The sequence below is a fragment of the Paralichthys olivaceus genome, chromosome 15 (genome assembly GCF_024713975.1).
Source record: "Paralichthys olivaceus isolate ysfri-2021 chromosome 15, ASM2471397v2, whole genome shotgun sequence".
Classification (NCBI taxonomy): domain Eukaryota; kingdom Metazoa; phylum Chordata; class Actinopteri; order Pleuronectiformes; family Paralichthyidae; genus Paralichthys; species Paralichthys olivaceus.
The window spans coordinates 18617937-18639407 of record NC_091107.1 but is presented as its reverse complement, the minus strand read 5'-3'; the positions used below and the strand labels follow the sequence as shown (position 1 = coordinate 18639407).

At 42.7% G+C, this 21471-nt stretch overlaps 1 protein-coding gene across 2 annotated transcripts in view; it reads left to right on the top strand.

Annotated features, from left to right (window-relative positions):
- The first annotated feature begins 336 nt into the window (after positions 1–336).
- atp2a3 (ATPase sarcoplasmic/endoplasmic reticulum Ca2+ transporting 3) overlaps positions 337–21471 on the top strand; it is a 47242-nt gene continuing 26107 nt past the window's right edge. For both annotated transcript variants that reach the window (XM_020085704.2, XM_069539810.1), the window contains exons 1-5: positions 337–715; positions 12414–12431; positions 12728–12810; positions 17936–18040; positions 19000–19138. In XM_020085704.2, coding sequence (XP_019941263.2) covers positions 598–715; positions 12414–12431; positions 12728–12810; positions 17936–18040; positions 19000–19138 — 463 coding nt within the window. In that variant the 5' untranslated portion in view covers positions 337–597. The remainder of the gene's footprint in view (positions 716–12413; positions 12432–12727; positions 12811–17935; positions 18041–18999; positions 19139–21471) is intronic.

The following is a 21471-nucleotide window of genomic DNA, read 5'->3' as shown; positions in this document are numbered from 1 at the left end:
CTTTGTAACCTTGTTTGGATAAATGCTATACACATAAAGTTATTATAAATACTTGCAACAAGCTCTGTAAAACCTAATCTCACACAAGCAGCAGAAAACCATTCTCTGGGTCCTTGAGCAAGGCACAATGTCCCCCTGTCAGCTCCAGGGGCTGATGCGCAGCTGAGTGTGGTGAAACCAAGAAGAGCTTCCCTGACAGCACTGACTCTGAGCTCTCTGTTCGAAGATATGTCAAGTGTTTGCCTGGCTGACGGCTCCGCTCAGGTACGCGCAGCCAATGGGAGCGCAGGAGGGAGTAACCGAGCGGCGGGGAGGCGCTCCGCACACAGAGCACACCTTCAGATGGAGGAGATGAAGTAGCAGCGGCAGCAGTCGACCGACAGAGGAACAACAACGTCTGTGCCGAAGATCCGGAGGTTTGTCTTCAGGGGGGACAGCAGGTGACAGAGCGAACCGAGCGAGCCTCCGCCGCCCCGAAGCGTCCACACCGGTGGTGGAGACGTTTCTTCCCTCCAGCAACACCCTCCGATTACCACAATACATGCATTTCGATACTACATGCCTTTAAGTCTGATTGTCTAAGCCTGGTGCATCAAGATGGAAAATGCGCACACAAAATCGGCGACCGAAGTTTTAGACAACTTCGGCGTGAACGAGAACACTGGGCTGACTCAGGAGCAAGTCAAAGTCAGTTTGGACAAATATGGACCGAACGGTGAGTAGTCTTATAATGTATTGTTATTATTATGTTTTCATCTCAGTTCCCAGCTGCAGCGTGTTGCAGCCTATTTCCATCCATGTGCCAGGAAATCACACTGCTGCTGTTATATTTCAGGCCGCTCTTGTGCGTAAAACAATATTCCCCGTGGCGCGCAGTCGGTGGAAATGTGAGTGGCACATTCATTCATGCACATGCTCGTGTTGAAACCATTCCGCGCGCATTGTACCGCGTGTTTAAAGGATACATTGACACAGAGACAGCTGGACAGGGCACATACCAATGCTAATAAACCACGATTGACTTTTCTTTTTCTCCAGGGTACCCGCTGGGGTCACCTCAAGCCAGGTGTGGTTTGAGAGCACGCTGTGCGTAATTGTCAGAGAAAGCTTTTATTCTTATCGACTAACTAACCTGCAACCCTGCTTGACCAAGTATTGACACAAGTACCAAGCGCGTGTGTGTGTGGAACCTAGTTGACGTACATAGTGTGTGTGTGCGCGCGCGTGCGTGTGTTTCAAGAGAGACAGTGGACATCCCTGGCTGTCATGGAGGATCAGGAAATGCAGGCATGCTCAGGCTACTGCAGTGGAAGAAGATAAGGAGGGGGGAGAGATAATGACACAGTAAATCTTGAGCAACCTGTTTTCACTTTCAACAGTTGTTCTCCACATGGTTTTAACTCTCCAGTTCAGATTTCTAGACCTCAGAGGGAAGTGTGAGAGATAAAGATCACACAAGCCTCTGCTGTCCAAACATCAACAGTGCGAGTCAAATTGCTGTTCATCATGTTGGTTCCAGGTGAAGATACAGTTTAGCAGTGTGGATCACACAGACATGAGCCCCAGGCCGTAATCTTCCCCCACATTCAGCTGATGTTTGAGTTGTGTTTTCTTGTCGAGCTCGGACCTGACATCACCACACCTTCCCCAAGCTCCTGGCCTGTCATTTGCATGTGTGGCCAAGCTGTGGAGTAGAGCGGCACATTGTGCCAGTCAAACAGAAGCCCTTTTGTTGCAGCCAGCCACCCTACCCAGGGGCTTGTGATGACTTCATGGAAAAAAGCAACGTCTTGCCACAGATAACATCTCTTTAGCTTTTAGCTGTGAACTTCCTGTCTCATGCAAGCAGTGTTACAGATAAATGGAGGGAGGGAATACCCCTTTTTCCCCTTTGGGCTTGACTGCATAAGGGTTATCCACTATAGCTGCTCCTACGCAGGCCAAAAAAAGGAGAAAACCAGCATTAAATTTGCTTAGGGATGTTTCCTATTTTAGCACATGTCATAGTGGAGTGATGTATGGCTGCTAAACGGCTCCTTCCTCTCTGCACACAAACCGCAGACTTTGTAGTTGACTGCAAGGACTCTGTGTGAGCCTTGGTGTTTAGTTCCAGTGAGAGTCTGTTCAAAGCTGTTTGCGGGTGGTATGATTACCTCGCTCCCTCTGACAAGCATTCACCATGCTTCAGTCGGCTCTAATGGTTAGCAGGATCTGATTATCAGAGGGATCATTAACCTAAATCAACATGTCCACAGACAAAATGTGTCTGAGCTCAGTGCCGGTGTTTGTGTCGGCCTGGACACGAGAGCGTGAACACTGGAGGTGAAAATGACACCGTCCTCTGCCATTTCACCATTTTCACGCACTGATTCAAGTGTCTGCAGGAGGAGGCACGCAGGGAGGATGGTGTGTCATGTTTGGCTCAGACATAGCACTCTTCCGTGGGACTGGAGAGGTTTTATACACTCGATTTACCTCCGCATCTCTGGGGCAGATGAGGGAGTTTAACCACCGTTGGTTTCCAGAAATGTCTGTGGACGGTCTGCTGGTCGTTAGCTGTCCCATCAACCCCACAATCAATAGAGGACGAGAGTGTGTCTTGCCTCATTACTTCTATAGATAACATGGTTAAAAATGTGGTGGAACCACTTTGAGGTTCTGTGTTTTTGCCTGTTCATTTGTTTTAGCCTTTTCTTATTGAGTCAGCAGAGTGACTCAAGGAGGAGAGATGCTTACTCTTTATCTGAGCATGTAAAATATTGTTTTCCAGTGCCACACTGTAAGTAAAGACAGGCAGGCGGTGACTAGGTTTCCTGGCTTTTTAGTCGGCACTTTCATGTGCTCTGACAGAGAAACCCCACTGACCAGCGTCAGAGTTTCTGGTCCCCTTCTGAGATGTTGGAAAATTAGCTTAGCTGCCACATCTGGACAGTCTCCTCTGCAAAGTCTTTGCTGCAGAAAGATGGCAACTGACCTTGTTTCACAACTTCCATTTAGGGTCCCCAGACAGCAAACTTATTTGCAACTTAATTCACACCCCTATTTCATTTACTGTTAAGCACTAATTAACTACAAGCAACTTCATTTTCATAGTGTTCATAGTGTAATTCGGACGTAGTAGAGGAAGACACAGGCCTCTCTCTCTATTTTCTTCTCTTTCTCTTTTTCTCCCTCAGACACAAACACACTCACATGCTCTCTGTGTGTGTGTGTGTGGGTGCACAAAGAATGTTTGTGCTGTTACAGCTTGCGGTACATGATTGTTTTCAGTGCCCTCACAACCCCATTTTCAAAGGTAGAGTGTGTTCATTTTTGAAAGTAAAAGGCCATATTTTCCCCATGAGCAGTCATCTTGATTGGTGGGTGGTGGTGGTGGTGGTGGTGATGGTTGTGAAGACAGTATTTTTCACAGAACCTGACACACAAGCTGAAGGAGCAGCCTGTAAACAAGGAGATGTTAATTCATTGATCCCTTTTTTACATTTCTTCCTTTAATTTGAATGATCAAAATGACTACTTTTAAGTGAGAAATATTACAGTATAGTTGATTTAAAAGCTATTATTAATCAAATGATGCTCCATAAATTACTATAAATGACTTTGCTGAGCTCAAGACGCTTCAAAATTAGCTCAGGCTGTCTCTCAACACTTCCTGCAGGACAGGAGAACAATTGCGCAACATATTCAGGTTAAACAGCCCAACAATGTATGTGATTGCTCCATCATGTTCCAGTGTCTAATTTTAGAAACATATGATAACTTACAGTCAGAATATGGTAGAAAAGCTTTCAGCAGTTTCAATCACAATATTCCCAACATTCACTAAGCAATAAAGACAAATAAGCCATCGATTCCTCTGTTAGAGACTCTGCTCTCGAGCTCCACTCTGCTTCTGCTGAAATGAGGTCGTTTTAAACTCGTATTGCTTCAGTTATGAAATGTGTGAGCTTGTTCTCCCACTGTGGAGATGCAACAACCCTCTGGCACGGACAAGGTGTTTTGTTTTCTGTCACTGATGTCCTTGGGTAATCATGCAACGTTATGGCCCTTTCCTCCCTCTGGTTTCTTCCACGAATAATAATTACAACTTCCTCTAGTGGGATCTCACTCGCAGTGTTGTTTCTCTTCCTGTTCTGCAACTCCACATTAAGACTTACTCGCACCCGTGTTTGAAATACGAGAGGAGTTCTGCAGTTTCCTGCTCCTCCTTCACACAGACACACTCTTGATGGCACATTACAGCACGCTTTACTGTCTCTTGATCTGAAAGGTGTCCAGCGAAGAGTTAAATTTGTGGCACCAGTGTTGCGGTGACAGATACGTGGGCTGAGAAAGGACAATTAAGTTTGCAGAAAAGTCATTTGAGTCACTTCCCTGTTCGAGCATGGCTCTGTGTGTGCCTGCCCCAGCTGCCTTCAAACCGAGCTGCGATCCTGTTCCAGCCTGTCACTTCTCTCCCACCTCTTTATACGTCAGTCACCATCATGCTGTCATGGCGATGATGATGTTGAGTCATGGGGGTCTAACGCATTGCTGCTGCCGTCTACTGCCTGGATACTCCGGGCCACCGCGGACCCGTGCACTCAGAGGTGTTTGTGTTTTAAAGAGCAGGCCGCGTGTACGCAGAGCATAAGATGTTCAGTATACAGGTATCTGTCTGTAGTGGAGGTCATTTAAAAGCATTGAGAAAGAGATTAACTGTTTGCTACGTATAATAACTTGCATGCAAAATAACTTGTTTTCTTTCTGCTAAACATGTCCCATTGAAGTGGAAACAGGTTTATCCATCTGATCCAAGTGGCTTTTCTAGTATTTACTTATTTTTTCCAGACGATAATAAGTAAAATGGAAACATATTTCTTTTACACTTCATAGTAAATTATAATGATTTTTTTGCTCCTTTTACATCCAAAATTCTTACGTCTCAAATTCGCTAAAAAAAATAATTATACAATAGTTCCCTCATTTTCCGTAATCCTCTTCAGAAACCTTTCTGTTGTCCTGCGGTTTTTAAAAAAAATACATTTTACACATTTAATCAGATGCAGAGTGAGTGACATTTTAAAGCAGTATGATGCAACATTCACTCTTGGGTATACTCAGGCTCCCCCTATAGGTGGGATACATAATTTACAGTCGTAAATTCAAATCGGGGTTTGGGCTGACGGAGAAGAAACTGAACAACACATGACAAACAAGTAATAGATATGACTTACTCGTCCGACAACAACAATGCCAGGTTAGCATCTGTCCTGCATCTTTTTACCTCTCACCAACGGGTGCAGTTTAAGGCCTCGCTGGCACAGATCTCAGGCTCAGACCTGGGCTATATGTCATATTTGGGATACTGAAACTTCAATTATTTGTACAGTGAGATATTAAAACTTAAATTGTAAACATTTCCAACATTTTAAAATGTACCTAGTTCAATTTGCCTCCATCGCTCCAGAGCTCAGTTCAGCAAAGTGGCACTGTAGCTTTTGATTGGATCTAAGTGTGGCACTGGTTTCTAAACCTAGAATAAACCCTATAAATATCACAGATATTTCAGTTTGCCGTTTGGGGGATTGCTGACTTTTTTTAATGCATTCAGCTTCTTGGCTGGGTGGTGGGGTGCCATCATCCTCACTGGTCTGTTAAGATGTTCAAAAAATGCTACTTTTCACAGCTGTGACCTCAAAGAGGAAGCCCCAAGCCCTGACAAGATATCAGCTCTGTGCTTATCACCTCATGCATATCCTGCACGGTTGACAGGCCCTTTTTCCTTTTCTTCTGTATCTGGCTGGTGGTGCTCATCATATAGTGTTGTAAAATATAGAGCAGGTTGCTTTTTTTTTGTTGTTTTTCAGTTTTTATTTTAAACATGTGTATAACATACAAGGAGTAAACTTAATGTCTTACTTTTGGCAATCATCATCATGGTATGCAAGTGTTTGTGGCAAAATAAATATGCAACTGACCGAAATGTGTTGATTTCATGATGACTTATTAAAGAAAATGCTTTTTTAGTTAGAACCAGTTTGGTACTTTTCATGGAAATCATATAAAATATCAATTTTAAAGAGAAAGCAGAGTAATGCTGCAGTTTAATTTTAGCAAACTGCATATTGTGCAACATCGCAAGGAAAAAAACAGTCTCTCTTTTTCCCCTGACCACAGCTTGATGATGTCAGAACAATCAACCAACCAATGGGCAGCTGCAGCAGCTGTGGCGCTGAATCTCCTGCCATTTGTCTTAATTGGTTAGAAAAGATAAAATACTCCACTCTGTACTAATTCTCTTTTTCTAGACATCTCATTCCTGTACACTACTGTTATGTTTCCACCTGTGAAGGATAATATCATTTCCTTTTACTAAAATTAAACTCTTATTTACTTTCTGTTGTTTAAAGTATTCTGCAAAAGTTAATGTAATTTCAGCTTGGGAGTCTGGATGTGATGGAAGTTTTAAAACTGTTGCTTGCTCTGTAAAATATTACTGCTCAGGATATTTTATCCAGACTTACATCCATTTTATGGCTCTTAGAGGATGAACCCCAGTGACATTGATGAGCACCTACATTTTCCTCTCACATCATTATGAGGTTCATCTTCCCACTTTTTAGTGAAATGTGGCCTGAACTCATGAATGAAATTGTTTTGATGCATGTTTCCCTCAGAATTGTGAATTGCAGATTTCATGATCTCTTTTCACCTATTGTCATCATCAGAATTTCAGTTTCCCCAGCACTTTGGATTATGACCAAATACCTCAGCGCACTGTGCCAAACCGTGGATGCTGCCATGGCAACATGCTTAGATTAGATGGGGATCGTGATTAACATGATAAAAACATCCTCCTGTTGGCATCGTCACTGTGAGCGAGTACTGAAGTAGACCCTCACAGAACTGCGAACATGGCTGTTTGATCAGTGTGTTTGAATATTGCTGCTTTAATCCTGTCTGAGAGCCATCTGACTGCTGCTCTTCAGTCATTTGTCAGGTTTCTGATCCCAGCTAAAGAGTAGCTGCTTGTCTCCGCTCTGTGACCTTGTTTCATTATGCTGCAGAGGATTGGTCAGTGTTACCACTTCTGCCCATGTGCTCAATTCGTCCTCAGGGTGGCTCCTCTGAGGTCGGCAGGACGAGTAAAGATAACTGCTGACACTCACCCACTCGATGTGGTTGTGGTTGACTTCCTCAGAGAAGTGACACCTGCCACTGAAATATATGTAAATGAAGGAAACCTTGACTGCACTAGTCTTCTCTGCAATTACCCATGGCCTTTGTGTCAGAGTTAATAAGGTTAGGGTGGAGTATGGGTCACATTTATAATTGACATTTGATATGGTTAATGCATTCAGGCCTCAGTGGGAGCATACATTAGGAGAGGGATGGGATATAGGAAGGTACTGTGTCATTAGGGTTATCATCATCATCATCATCATCATCATCATCATCATGGCTTTTTGCATTCTCATGGTTAGTGGACAGAGTGGGACCCTGGAGCTGGAGCCACTTACTGAAGCAGCACAACTGTGACTCCCTGCTCTCACTATTCCAATGCCTCCCTGCCATTGTTACAATTATCATATTGTACGCTACATTTGCCCTCTGTTAAATCATTAATTCCCATTAATTGCCCAAATTCCCATGATGTAGATTAATTTCATTGGTCAGTGAAAATATTAGGAGTTATGGTTGGTAGTAAAATGTGGATTTATGTGTATGTATACGCATACTTATTGTGATATTTGTGAATATATACCATGTGCGTCTTTCCAGCCACTCTTAATTGACGGACAGGTGAAGGATGAAGGAGACACAGGATTTAGACGTGGCGCTTGAACTTCTAACGTTTAAATGGGTTTCTGGAAAGCGAGGATGCAGGGGTGCTGAGGGGGCTGCAGCACCTCTACTGGCAAGGGGTGTAGCTACAATGGGGAAAAACAAGTTTACTTTCATTGAATTTACCGAGTAACATTTTGAGAGTAGCATAGTAGCATTTTTTAAAAGATTTGATTTGTTTATTAGCACAGTCAGTGTGTTTTCTGTGTAGCCTGTCTGATAGTTTGCCGCACCTTCTGATGAAGGCTAAGGGCCCGGTCACACACACGGGAATTTTTAAGTCAAGAACCTTTGCCTTCAGTTCCAATCTGTTAGAGGGAGGAAGCTATTAAAACATTTACTTCCTGTGGCAAGGCAAATTGCAGCTTGGCTTTGAGAGGAGTTCAGGTTTGGTGAACTTTGACCCTCGATCTTCGGGTTCGTGTATGATATGACGTCTCCCTGCTCACACTTCACCAGCCGCCTCCGAACTTTTAATGTGGAGGCGTGTCTGTTCACCTGCCAGCCTTTGCTCATGACAACTGTGTAAGACGCCTGCGGCTCAGGCAAGAAATGAGCTTGTTCACTTCAGATCGTGGGGTTTGTTGATCCCTGCCGTCAGAGCGTGCTGTATCAAGGCCCGGCCGATTGCATAACAGTTATTCCTGGAAATTTGACAGACCTTGGCACATTACCTTTTGAGAACGCATGTTTTCAAGGAGCCTCTGTGGTCCAAGTTGTCATGGTAACTGCTGAACCCTTCTCATGTTTGTAGTGTACTCAAGACAGCCTGAACTCTAGCCTTTTAAGACCACCTATAACCACACGTAGACGTGATGTTCGCTGGGGACCCTGATAACGTGTGTGGTAATTTGTTAATGGACTCTGTCAGACTGGACAGAGAAGAGGATCTGGCGGCGAGAGCTCCTCAATCAGAGCATGGCATTTGCTGCAGATCAATACATGTCAAGTTTCCTGCTCCACTTCCTGACTCTCTGGACTGAGAAAACCAGCCTCCCGCTGTTGTTGGCAACCGTCTCCAGGAAGTGTCTCCCCTCTGCTCGCTGGCTTCGCTGCTGCTGCTCGTAAACAAGCTCTTTTATTCATTGTCTGCACTGGAAGGGCAGAGAGGCGAGGCGGGGAGGTACTGTGGGGACACGGCGAGGGAGGGGGGAGCGGTGGTGGCTGAAGTCAGTGCTCAGGAATGTGCCTGGGCAAGCCTCGGGTTGACACAGCCCAGATGACTGTGAGGGAATCCTTGGCAGAGGGCGGCAGGGGAACCCCGTTCAACACCTCCAGCCCTTTCCGTCCCTCCTTCGCTCCCTCTCTCTCTCTCTCTCTCTTTCCCCTTGCGTTTGTCTTGTCCTCTTGCTCAGTCTCTCTTTGTCTCCTGCCCTCGAGCTGCAGCCAGCCTGTCTGCCATAAAAAACATTACACAACCGAGGAGGCACAGTAATGGGGAAACAGGCTTATGTCAGACTGGTGGAGCATGGAAAACAGCAGAACCCACTTCTCCACATTTCTGCTGCCGCTGCTGGCAGAGTGCAGCCAAGAGTCCCTCGTGAGTTCAACTGTGTCCAAACTGAACTCTGAAAAGCCTCCAGCAGGCAAGTTTATTCAGGATGACTCATCGGCTATTATTACACTGGCTGAGGATGGTCATTCATGGAGCTGAGAGATGACCCCTGCACAAGGGTCAGTGGGGGTTCTTGTCTCGAGCTACATCCATGCTACTAAGACTTCCTTTTGAAAATGACATTTTTAAGCTCAAACGATCTCTTTCCAAGCAAGTGGTATTGCTCTGGATCAGTTTTAATCCCTGTCAATACTAACACGCCTGAAAACGCAAATCACAAGACCTGGACACTGGACATGCAGATGCCAGAACAGGAAGCATTTGGTTGTTAGTTGCAGAGATTGCAAGGCTACAAAAAAAATTCAAAATTAAAATCCAAAGTTGAGAGACTAAGGTCAGCAACGCACGTAATTGATGATCCATGATGTGTTCTACGCTGGTAGCCAAGGCTAATGCCGGTTGTTTTCTTCTGGAAGGTGATCACGTGATAGGAGCCTGATGAAACAGAGAAGGCTTCGTCATGACTGAAAAGATCCATTCAGTACGTCATCATTTTCAAACATCTCAGTTTCTGCCCGTTCAGGCTAGAACACAGCTCCTGGAGTTTTTAAGCTAAAATGGGGCCAGCAGTGTTTCCAATTTTCTCCATTTTCTGAGCAGCATGGATGGCAGGCGTATTTGTAGCAGAGTTGATGCATTTTCACATGAAAACATGGATGTAGCCTCAGACATTTGCACTAGATCACGTGCAGCTTTGACTGAAGGTAATGTATTATCAGATCAAAGTTGGCTTTAATGCTTAATAGCCTGTTGTACACTAACATTCCATTTCACTCACCCTGGCTTTATTACCAACCAAATAAAGACAATAATTCAACCTGAAATGATCAAACTTTTTCATTTCCTTGGGTAAAAGAAATCTCCACATTGCCTTTGCCGTCCCTTCACCAATGAAAAACACATGTTACTCCCCCTAAGCCATAATGTGAAATAATTTCTCTTTCTTGCCAGTGGCATGTGTAACGTGAGTGCCTGCAAGGCTTTATGTTTTTGGAAGGAGGCTGTGAGATCATGTCATGGGCCTTCCTCTGTCCAGTTTTATACTTGCGGTCTGGTCAAAACATCCAGAACATGAGTTTCCACTGCTCGATGGAGAACACTGCTGTCATTTAGGGTTCCCACTGCTGGCTAAAAATAGCTGCTTTCCTCTCGTCATTCTGTAATGCATGCTGTAATTTAAGTTTCTGTCATGACTTAATGCAGCTTATAATGAGCAATTCTTACAAGACAGAAGTTAAAAAATAGTTTGGTGTCAGAAACAAATATATGGAGCAGTAAATAAGCTGATCAGATGTACGATTTCATGAAGTTCTTCAGATGTGATGGATGTTGTTTGTTTCGTTGGACCTGTTTGATCCATAACTCATAACTGGACTTGATGAGAAGCTGACAAACGCAGTGACTAAGCGCGTCTGTGTCTCATTATTTTGACACTGATCAACAGTACTCGTCAAGTGGAGTTTTTTTAGAATATGACTGATGTGTTTCCTGCTCACAACAGTGACTCCTGTGTGGTGGGTGTTGTGTTCTGGTGATCAAATCAGAGTTGTCCCATGCTCAGCTTGTGTTAAAAACGCAAAACAAACGCACATTTGCTTTGTAAATGATTTCTGAAAAATAACATGATGACGTGAGCAAAGAGAGAATAGTCCGTTTGAATCTCTATTTGGTTTTTGTGTTACTGATGCTCAAAAGGAGGGTTTAGTGCAGGAATGAGCCTCTGCTCTGACCTCTGAGACGGACAAATTATCTCAAGTTTAGAGAGTGAAGCTGCAGTATGAATGTCAATGACCACCCCAGGTCTGATTTATAAAAAGCTAACAAAGGTGAACTTTATTCTAAAAGTAATTTCAGACACAGCTCCAACCATTGATTTGTTTCATTGCCCCGTCTTTAAACTTTTATTCTCATATTTAATTTAAGGTGAAGCAACATCGACTGAAAAGTCACCAAAGATCCCAGAGCCCACAATGAGGTCTCAGGGTTGTACGACTAACAGCTCAAACAGAAATACATTCAGGTTATTCTGATTTAAATTTAAATTGCTAACATTTGACAGAGGTGGAACAAACAAATGTCATATTTCTTTTGTTGAATAAACAAATGAATTGCACTGAAATCCATAAATGACTTCTGTACATAATTTATATTATATATATTGCACAAGTATAAACCTGCATACTTATATTGCAAATCAGAAACACAAACTTACATTGTTATATTTTTTCAATTTTTATTGTATGTAGTTCTAGTTTTCAATTATGTTCAACATGTGTTTTATATATGTTTAGTCAAAACAAAACTGGGCTAGTAACATTGACATTACATTTACATGTAATCAGCCAAATGCTCAGTTGATGAAATGAGTGCAAAAAGAAATAAAAATTCCATAAGACTTTTTATTCACACATTTGAAAGCATTCGTGTGCAGACAGATAAACAGAGCAGAAGATAAACAATCACACCACATCAAGAGCCTTGGTTATATTATGAAGCAGTTTTTAATACATATCTGTATTGACAATGTATTCTGACCATCATTATACTGCTGAGTAGATTCTGGAGACTTGAAGCTGCATTAAAGGTGGAATTTAAAACACCCTGAGTTAAGAGTCACGTAATGGATTATTTTCCTCTAATCATATTGTACCGTTAGATTTATTCATTCCAGTAACAGTACGTGAGCAGACAATAACACTCAGCATCAAAAACAACAGTGTTGCTGTGCCGCCGCCTGAAAGTTAATCATTGTATCTAAGCAGGAACAGTTTTACAGAGCGATTTTTTTTTTATGTGTGTGTGTGTGTTTGTGTGTGTGCATCTCAAAGTCAGACATAATCAAATCTATTAACTTCTCTTTGACTTTCTCCTCCAACCCCCATCCTTCTTCTCTCCCTCGCTCCCTCCACGTTCTCCTGCCCTGCCGCCAATTCGATTCCTTCACACCTGGCATGGCATGTGACATCCACAGAGCTCCCGGCTGAAGAAGGTAAATATTGATCTTTCCAGTGAGCTGCAGTCCTCCTCCCTTTACTACCTGATTAAGTGTCTTGAGCCAGGATCTTTTCTTTTCTGTGGACTGAGGGCTCAACTTTAGGGAGTTGCAGCTTTCCACCCATGGACACACACCACTACTCCTCTTTAAACACAGGGATTGTCTTGTAAAGAAAATCAATGTTAATATATCTCACAGATGCTTTAAGTGCACAGGCACATTTTTAGTCCTTTACGCTCAAACTTGAAATCTGATGTAACGTGATGGTCATTCATCTTCGTATATTTCAGGCAAGTCCCTGTGGGAGCTGGTGGTGGAGCAGTTTGAAGACCTCCTGGTCAGGATCCTGCTGCTCGCCGCCTGTGTTTCCTTCGTAAGTACGACCCCAGCTAGTTAAAATGCCACTGGCTCTCACTGCATTGTTCCGATATTCAGATATACCCCTGTGGGATTTGAGACCCAAATTGGACACTAGCCTGGCACCTAAATAAACTGCTCTATTAGCTTTAAGCAGCTTTATTCCCCTATTAAAGCCTGTTCAACCTAGTTTTGCAGTTTCTTTTTCATGTGGAAACTTGTGTATTACTGGCTTTTCCACCCAGTGTTGATATGGTTTCAGTGAGGGGAACAGGGCCAAGCACTTCAGCGAAATTGGAAACAAAGCTATCAATCAAAGCTTTCTCTGCTGAAGGGCCTCGTTCTGTGACCCAGCTTGCCCTCCGAGGGCGTAGAAGGTCGAACGGGGGGGGAGTGGGGGAATCCTGACTGCATAATAACTTTTCCAGCAATTACAGCATGTCCCCGGTGTCTCAGGAGGGAAATGCTGTTGCTATTTCAGAGAGTAGGAAAATTGCTCTAAAAATGTATATGACACAATATATCGTCTCTGGCTGTTAGTGTAGAGGCTCGGAGTTCAGGCGTGGGCTGTAACTGCAGGACTTTGGAGTGCGGGCTGACTTTTCCTCATGTAAATCAGGCTTTCCTTACTTTAAAAAGTTTGTTTATAGTGGAACACAGCTCCTGTTCCACTGCTGCACAGACCCCAGCGCTTTACAATGTCATCATTGCTTGGAGTAGTTGCTGTTCACTAACAACAAGGTTCCTCCCGACCTGCAGCTTCATGAAACCTTCTAGTAGAAGAGAGTTGGTCCTTGAAATTCTCATAAAACTCTTAGATTTATGATGTTTTAAAAAAAAATTCTGTCAGTTAAAGATAAAATATGTAACAATTCTTCGTTAAAATGTCAAAATATGACTAGACCCACATTATATATTTTGTTGACTTGTTTACTTACATTATCCAAAATGCTTCCAACAATGTTAAAATGCAGAGAAATCCCCAATTTCATTCGAGGTAGCAGGACGTTTTAGTTTGGTCTCTGCTGTAACTTCTGGGGCAAAGGAAATACTCACTGCTAGCCAGTTAGCCAGTCGTCTGTTTTTTCCTTCCACTGTTTGTATTAGTCACTGGTAATGGTTCACGATTATGCATTGTTGTTTGTTGCGTAACCTGAATAAAATAAATAAATCCCCTCATTTGTGAACGTGTTTTGCGCCTGAGTCATGTCAGGTAGATTTTCATCCGTTGTGGTGGTGGAGACAACAACTGCCATGATCCCGCGCCTGCTTCACGACGTCACCAAACAAGATATTTTGTTATTGTTTGGGTTGAAGGACCCCTAATGGCCAAAGTTAGTTCTTTAAGACAAGATCCTTGTTAAGATAAAATTTATTCTCAAATCATCTTAGCCCTTTAAGTTGTTTTCAAACATGACCTGCAGGTAAAGTCAGGAGAATTGGGTCTGGAGTTTACCCAGAGTTTTCCGTTCACACATGCACAATGCAGTGGGTTCTCTGCACAAACGCGTTTGCAATAGCAGCAAATCCGCATTGTTTTCCGGTGAGATGTAATAAGCATCATCAGCCCTCCACGTGGAATACAGAGGAGGACTTTTAAGAGGCTTAGGAGGAGAGGAGAAAATGACATTATTAAGTAATTAGACACAACTTTGCCAGCGCCTGTAAGTGGTAAAGCACCTGTGTGTGAGAAGAATCCTGTTCGTGCTGTAATCTCCCCTCTCGCTGTCAGACTTCGAAAAACACACACACACACACACACACACACATACTGCTGCTTATCGCTCTCTCCACTGGTGCAGCCAAGTCAAGGCGCATTGATGTGCTGCACTACATTCTCCCAAGTCTGCCTCGAGGCCTGTACTGTAACACAGAGGCCAAATGTTCTACTTCAAAATTGTTTGATGTTTGTCAACTGATGGATTTTATAGTAAATTGGTTGATTGGTCGTCTGTCCGGTTGGGTTTACTGGTTGTTTTACTTGCCACCATTGCGGTTTGATTGTGCACGTGTTTGTGGCACAGTTGCATGCCACCCAACACAACTACTTACCGTATATGCACTGGCGAGTAATCAAAGTAGTTGATGAAAGCTGAGCCCCTTTATAATATTAAATAGATTCATTAAAATTACCATCATTTGAATTAAACGTAAACAAAACTATGAGCATGTGAAAAAGCTAGCAAGAGCAACTCTCTGTTCCTTGCTTAAATTTTTCCCTTTATCACTCCTAAGCTCTGAATCCTTGTAATTCATGAGTGTAAATCAGGGGAGTATACCGAGAGTATTCCCAGAATGTTTGTGAAAACAGTTCCTGATCTGACTCTAAATCAAAAATATATTACAATCCAGAGCATTTCAGACCAATGTTCAGAGCTTGTCTGTTGATGAATTATATTCCCTATATATATTCCCTTTGTCCTCTATAAGCTCTTCTATTTGCTCACTGTTTTGTAAGTCTCCAGTATAATCAGGGAGTGGCAAAAGCTGAGAGAGTCATTCAAACCTCATTTGGTTAGTATGAACATATTCAAATTGAGATGATTAGAATCTCCTGCCTTCTTTGCACGACACATAAGTGAAGCTTGTTATCAGACACAACTGGTTAGTTGGAGTTGGACTCCCTTACAAGCTATATACAGCTACTGGACAGATATAAGACACATTTACATTATTAAAAAAATAAGTGATTTAACCATTTTACTGAAGTTTATCTATTTTAATTTCCCTGAAGCAATAAGCCTATAGTTATTTCTCTGGTAGGGTTTAATCTAAAGAGCAGAGCTACAGAATGCTGTGCTTGCCACCAGAAACAAACACTTCCTCCCTTTGAGTTTAGGGAAGAATGAGGGCTGAACTTATAGTTTTTTTTCAGCCACATATGGATGAATTGGATTTCAAGCCTCCTTTGTTTACAGTATGTTTTTTTAATAGCTGACCTTATGATCAATTTGATATGAATAAAATGTGTTTTTTCCATTTTTCTGATAATTCTGTGACATACCAAAACCCCTGGAGACGTTCAGAAATAACGGGCCATCTGTCGGCATGCGTCTCGGCGCTCAGTTATACATGTGGGGTGTAAGGAGAGGGTTATTTTGGTGACACAGCTTTCATATTCAAAACCAACACGATAACATGAAGCAGGCAGTTAAATTTCCACCAGAAATCCTCCTCCATTTTAACAGAGGGGAAAAGCAGGAGTTAGGTATTCAGACCGAAGGTGTGCCGACCATGAAGTGTCTTCTGAAGCGTCCTTTACTGAGAGGACAGACGTGTTGCCCTGCAGTCTCAGCTCAGTCAGAGAAGAGATTTAACGTCCCAAATGAAGGGGAATGATGAGCTATCGATCTGGCTCAGGCTGTCATGACTTACACACTAATGCTCAACATCGTTTGAAGAATATCTTCTCACCCCATCTGCAAACTGAAGCACAGATCCACTTTATCCTTCCTTTACTCTCTGAAGAGTAAAAATCATTTCTGTGTTGCAATAGGAAGATTTTCTGTTATGATCTCTTAATGTTGTGCTTTGTTGCTTATTATAGCAGCTGCCATGGAGTAACTTCCACCTCTGAAAGCTTAACCTGTTGTCACCAGAACAATTCACATTTGAGAATGGTCTCTAGGGGGCGTTAACAATGGTCACAGACCAAAAACCAGTCACAGCAATGACTGAAAAATGTAAACAGATCCTATACAGCAGTTGTTGGGTCTTCTTTTTGAGAAACTATACCCTCCTAATTATGTCTCTAGCAGATTCAGCAGACCTCTGTCTCTGCCATCTTTACTCTCAACGAAAATGCTCCAGCGGCATTCCCATTGGCTTTCCTCTGTCATTCAAAACCCGCCCCATTATACATAAATGGCTATGATTGGCCTGATCAGTTTCAGGATGGATAGAGGTCCGTCAGAATGGAAGGGGACACATCCATCTTCAAGAGCAAATAGAAAGAAGCTCACTGATTGGTCTAGTTTCCAAGCAATTAGTATTCAGCTTTCATACTGTCTGGTTATAGAGAAGTAAGATTAAAGATTAAAATCTTTTAAGTATTATTTTAAATGTATATTCTATCTGAGATATTTGGTGCACTGTAATGCCCTGTGCTGCAAAATACGCTCCTTCAAAATGGAGCTTCATAAGATTGAATGTTCATTCTATCTAATCTCAACAATTTAATTTTTCCAATAATCAAATTTTCTGCAGGATTCAATTTATTTTCATTGCCCTCTTCATTTTAGGCATCGACTTGTTGCTCTAGGCAACCCAACATTTAGTCATCTGCGTGTGTGTTTTCTTTTTTTTTTTAACACACCCTTTATTTGTTTTAATAGATATTTCAATATTTGACCGGTTTTATTGGAATGAATAAACTTGCAAAAATATAATTAAAGGGAACTTAAGTAAATAAGTTTAAATAGAGAAATGCCTATTAGACTAATTATATTGCATAATTTTGTTCTATTTGTTCTGAATGCCTGAAGCCACTGTTGTCCTGCTGGATGGGAGACGCGTTTTTTCTTGTGCTCTCACTTGGCTCTGCAGTATCTTGTTATTGCAGTTCTTCCTGCCTGAATTCTTAACTGTATTTACTGCAGAGGACTGGCATGGCAGCCATTCAGTTGCAAATCACATACAAGTGAATGAGAAAGTGGTCTCCTAGCTTAAATGGATATGTAAACAGTTCAGACAGGTAAAGTAATCATCTCAAAGAAGTTGACAAAAAGAAATAATTAAGTTGTGGATAAATGTTAAAAAAAAAGTGTGAATGCATTGGATGAAATGCTGACTTTTCAATTTATGAAAAAAATAAAATGCTGTTTAAAATAAATTAAAGTAAAGGCAGCTGGAGTATGACGGATGGTGTCAATGAAGAGGTCATTTAATTCATTTGACACAGCTGTTGAGCTCCATCAGACAGAAACAGGTTGGTGAACCTCGGCTTTAGCAACACACTACAGCCTCTGTCCAGATTTCAGTCTGCCTGTCTAACTCCAGGTTTTCCTGCACCACCACTCAGCCACTTTTCCTCCCAAACATGTTACAGAGAAGCCTGCTGTGAAAATGTGTCTGAGCTGCTGTGGGAGTCACAGTGTAGTATGTCAGTCTGCTGATGTTATGTCTGCTGTATGTTCATACAGGTATTGGCTCTGTTTGAGGAGGGAGAGGAGACAACCACCGCCTTTGTCGAGCCTGTTGTTATTCTTCTCATCCTGATTGCCAACGCAGTTATCGGGGTCTGGCAGGTGAGAAACACTTCATCTTCTGTCTCTGTGTATTGTAAAGTGTGAGTGCATTCCAGTTCTCATGGTTACAAGGTTCCAGTTCACCGGGTGATTTATATTTTACCCATGTACTATATTCAAACTGACACCGGTGTGTTAACGTCTGTCCAAGTAGTGCATTGATGTGAGGTGAGGCTGCTGACGGTGGAACAGTCGAGTCTGTGCGTCAAAACGGAAACAAATCGTGGAGCTCATGCAAAATGCCAGCCTCCATGAGGAAACAGGAATTTTTAAATAGATACGGGCGTCAATCAGCCCTTTTAGAGCAGATGTCATGTTGCATTGCACGGAGTGTGTTTGCTGTTAGGACTCCTGTTCAGACCTGGTATTATCAGTCCTGAGAGATCGGATCACAAGTGGTCACTGTTAATTCTCGTGTACGCCTGGTATTAAAATGTGTCTCCTGTGACTACAGATCTCACCTACTCTCTCTATATGCAAATAATCCCAACTGTCATTTGTGTTCACGAAGATCAAATGAGGTGAGGGATAGTTCACCCAAAAATGAAAATTTGCTCATTATCTACCTCTATGCTGATTGAGGGGTGGATGAAGTGTTTGATCCACAAAACCCAAAAAACCCCACAAAACTCAAATTCAACTCGGAATGGCGTCATTTATACTGTTTTTATCCTAAAAGTCCTCTGATATTCTCCTCTGGAAAAACATTCACACGTGGATCAGAGTGAAACAGGTCTGAACAGTGTCCCAACGTCACGGGAGGATTATTATTAGGATTGCTAAAACTTCCATATACAGATTTAAAAGTGTCTCTCTCCCACTTTCTGAGCACTTGGCTTCCATACACTAATGACAATAAAACAGAATAGCATGCAAGCAATTGAACTAGATCTATTATTTGAAAAAGAAAAACCTTGATATTGACCATTGACCATTTTCTGACACGTCTTCCGACACAGGAGCGCAATGCTGAGAACGCCATCGAGGCCCTGAAAGAGTATGAACCAGAGATGGGGAAGGTGTACCGCATGAACCGCAAGGCTGTCCAGAGGATCAAAGCCAGAGACATCGTCCCAGGAGACATAGTGGAGGTGGCAGGTAAGCTGTAACCCAGACAAACTCCTCCTGTCATTCCCTGGGACTAATTGATGCTTTGTCTGAGAGGACTCTAACTGCCTGTGTGCTACCACTTACCTCTGCCACACACTCACAGAAACACGCACTCACGCAGCCTCAGCCACTCATTCATGAGTCTGGAAACTCCGTTGGAATATCTCAGACTGGATTGCATAAGAGTCTTTCCCCTGGATGTGCAGGTGCCAGGGCTCTTATCCAGTTGTGTCTATTTGTGTGTGTGTGAGGTTGTGTGTAAGTGGCTGTGGTCACCCCTTGTATTTAAGGCCCAGTTGAATTTTCCAGCGCTCTCCCCATCCCTTTGCTTTCCATGCTCTCAGTCTTACCACCTGGACGCCGCTGGAAGTTTGTCAGCTGCTCACTCACACTCCCCTACGTTACATACACACAATTCCCCCGCTGTAACCTCGCCCATGTGTGGGCAGCCTCAGCTAAGAATAGTGTTGTTGTCACTCTGGTTCCAGAACATCTGTGTATGCCAGATTGAATGTGCAAGCAGACACACACATGCAGCACCAAGGAGATCCCCTCACTATAAACATAAACGGCTTCTGGAGCTTGATCTTTGCCATTGCACGGTGGGTGATTCGCCTCAGACGGTCGCAGTGATGCATGGAAGGGAAGGCAGAGCTCAGGGAGTGTGTGAGAGATCACAGCGTTCATTCATAAGCAAGGCACGGAGAGGCGAGGGATTATACATGCTGCTTTGGTTACACTGAAGCCTCGGCTCCATTTCAACACAAAATCGTTTCAGAAATGGAAATGAAATCCCCCCCTTCCAAGCAATGTCCGCAGACAGCTTCTTAGAGCACCCTCCACAGGAAACTCAAATTTGGATATTTCATAGAATTATATTTAAATAGTTTTTCTTGCTCTTTACAGAGTCTAGTTTACATTACTTATCAGACGTGTATGTTTATGTCAAAGCCAGCACCTTCGTGGAATTTGGGCTTGTCACAGCCGGTCACCTCACAATCACACATGCATGCGCACACACACACACAGACAAGCCCACGCAGGTACAGCAAGCACCAGAATGACTCCGCTCAAACCCCCCCCCCCCCCGTCCCCATCCTCCGCCACTACCACCGTCAATACTGGCAGTGTCGCCATGACAACGCGCGGCACCCTGTTCATATCCGTGTCGCCGAAGTTCACGAGGGGCTGAGGTTTAATGACACCGGTGATGACAGCGTGGAGGCGAGACAGATATGACTTTAAATGAAGCAGCTGCTGTTTGAATAAGGGACCCGATGTTTCTGGTCGAGGTCAGCAGCTGCTGGCGGATCCCGGTGGGTGTCCCATTGTGTAGGGACTGTGGGTAAAAACACTAGGCTCCAATGCTAACTCCTCTTCTGTTGATCATTATTTGCTTTCCTGAATGATAAACTGGAAAAATGTTGCAGGTAGATAACACTATAATTAATAACAACACATTTTCTCGACGCCCAATTTATCAGAAAAACATGAATGACTAAAGCCAAACCTTGCATTCAAGTCAGATTAGAAGACAACGCCTATAAACCTAACATTAATATCATGAAAGAAGGTTTGTGGGAGTTCACACAGAAGTCACACGCCCCACATATCACACAAGATCATCATATTTCATTTTATCCTTATTTTATTATTCTACATAGTTAAATTTTCTTTGTATTAATTCTCCCTTTCAACTTATTTTTTTGTTTTTACTGCAGATTTATCGATTTTACATCCTTTAATCTTTTCATCTCTTTTACACTACTCTGTTTAATCTTTTATTTTGCTTTAAAATTGTTTTAAACTGTCAGATGTAAGTTGTTTTTGAGTTTGTTTGCTTTTATGTCCCTGTACAGCATCTTGATTCTACCTCTTTTGTTTTGAGAAGAGATATGATGGTGCTGTTATGCACCCGGATACATTTTTGCAAAATGCACACTGTCATATATTCAGCGGGTCGTTGTGTCTGACATAATGTTGTTGCTAAGCAGTTTTAAACAGGGGTAAACAGCTGAGGTAGGTAGCACCACATGCTCCTCTCACTTAGAAAATATGCGTTTCAGCGATCGTCAAGAACACCCATCTGACTGCAATATGTGCAAATATTGGGACAAAGAAAACAAATTAATATTTTCCTTTCCTACATGGATTTCCCAGGCTTTCCTGTACTTCAGATTAGCCGGTGGTTGTTCCATGGGAACTGGATGTTAGGGGGTAAAATAAACTGCAAGCAGGTCTTGGAAAAAGACACCGTCGACCACGAGCCTTTGAGGAGAGAAAAGAACATTAAATATATTTACTCGAGTTTCCACTGCCGC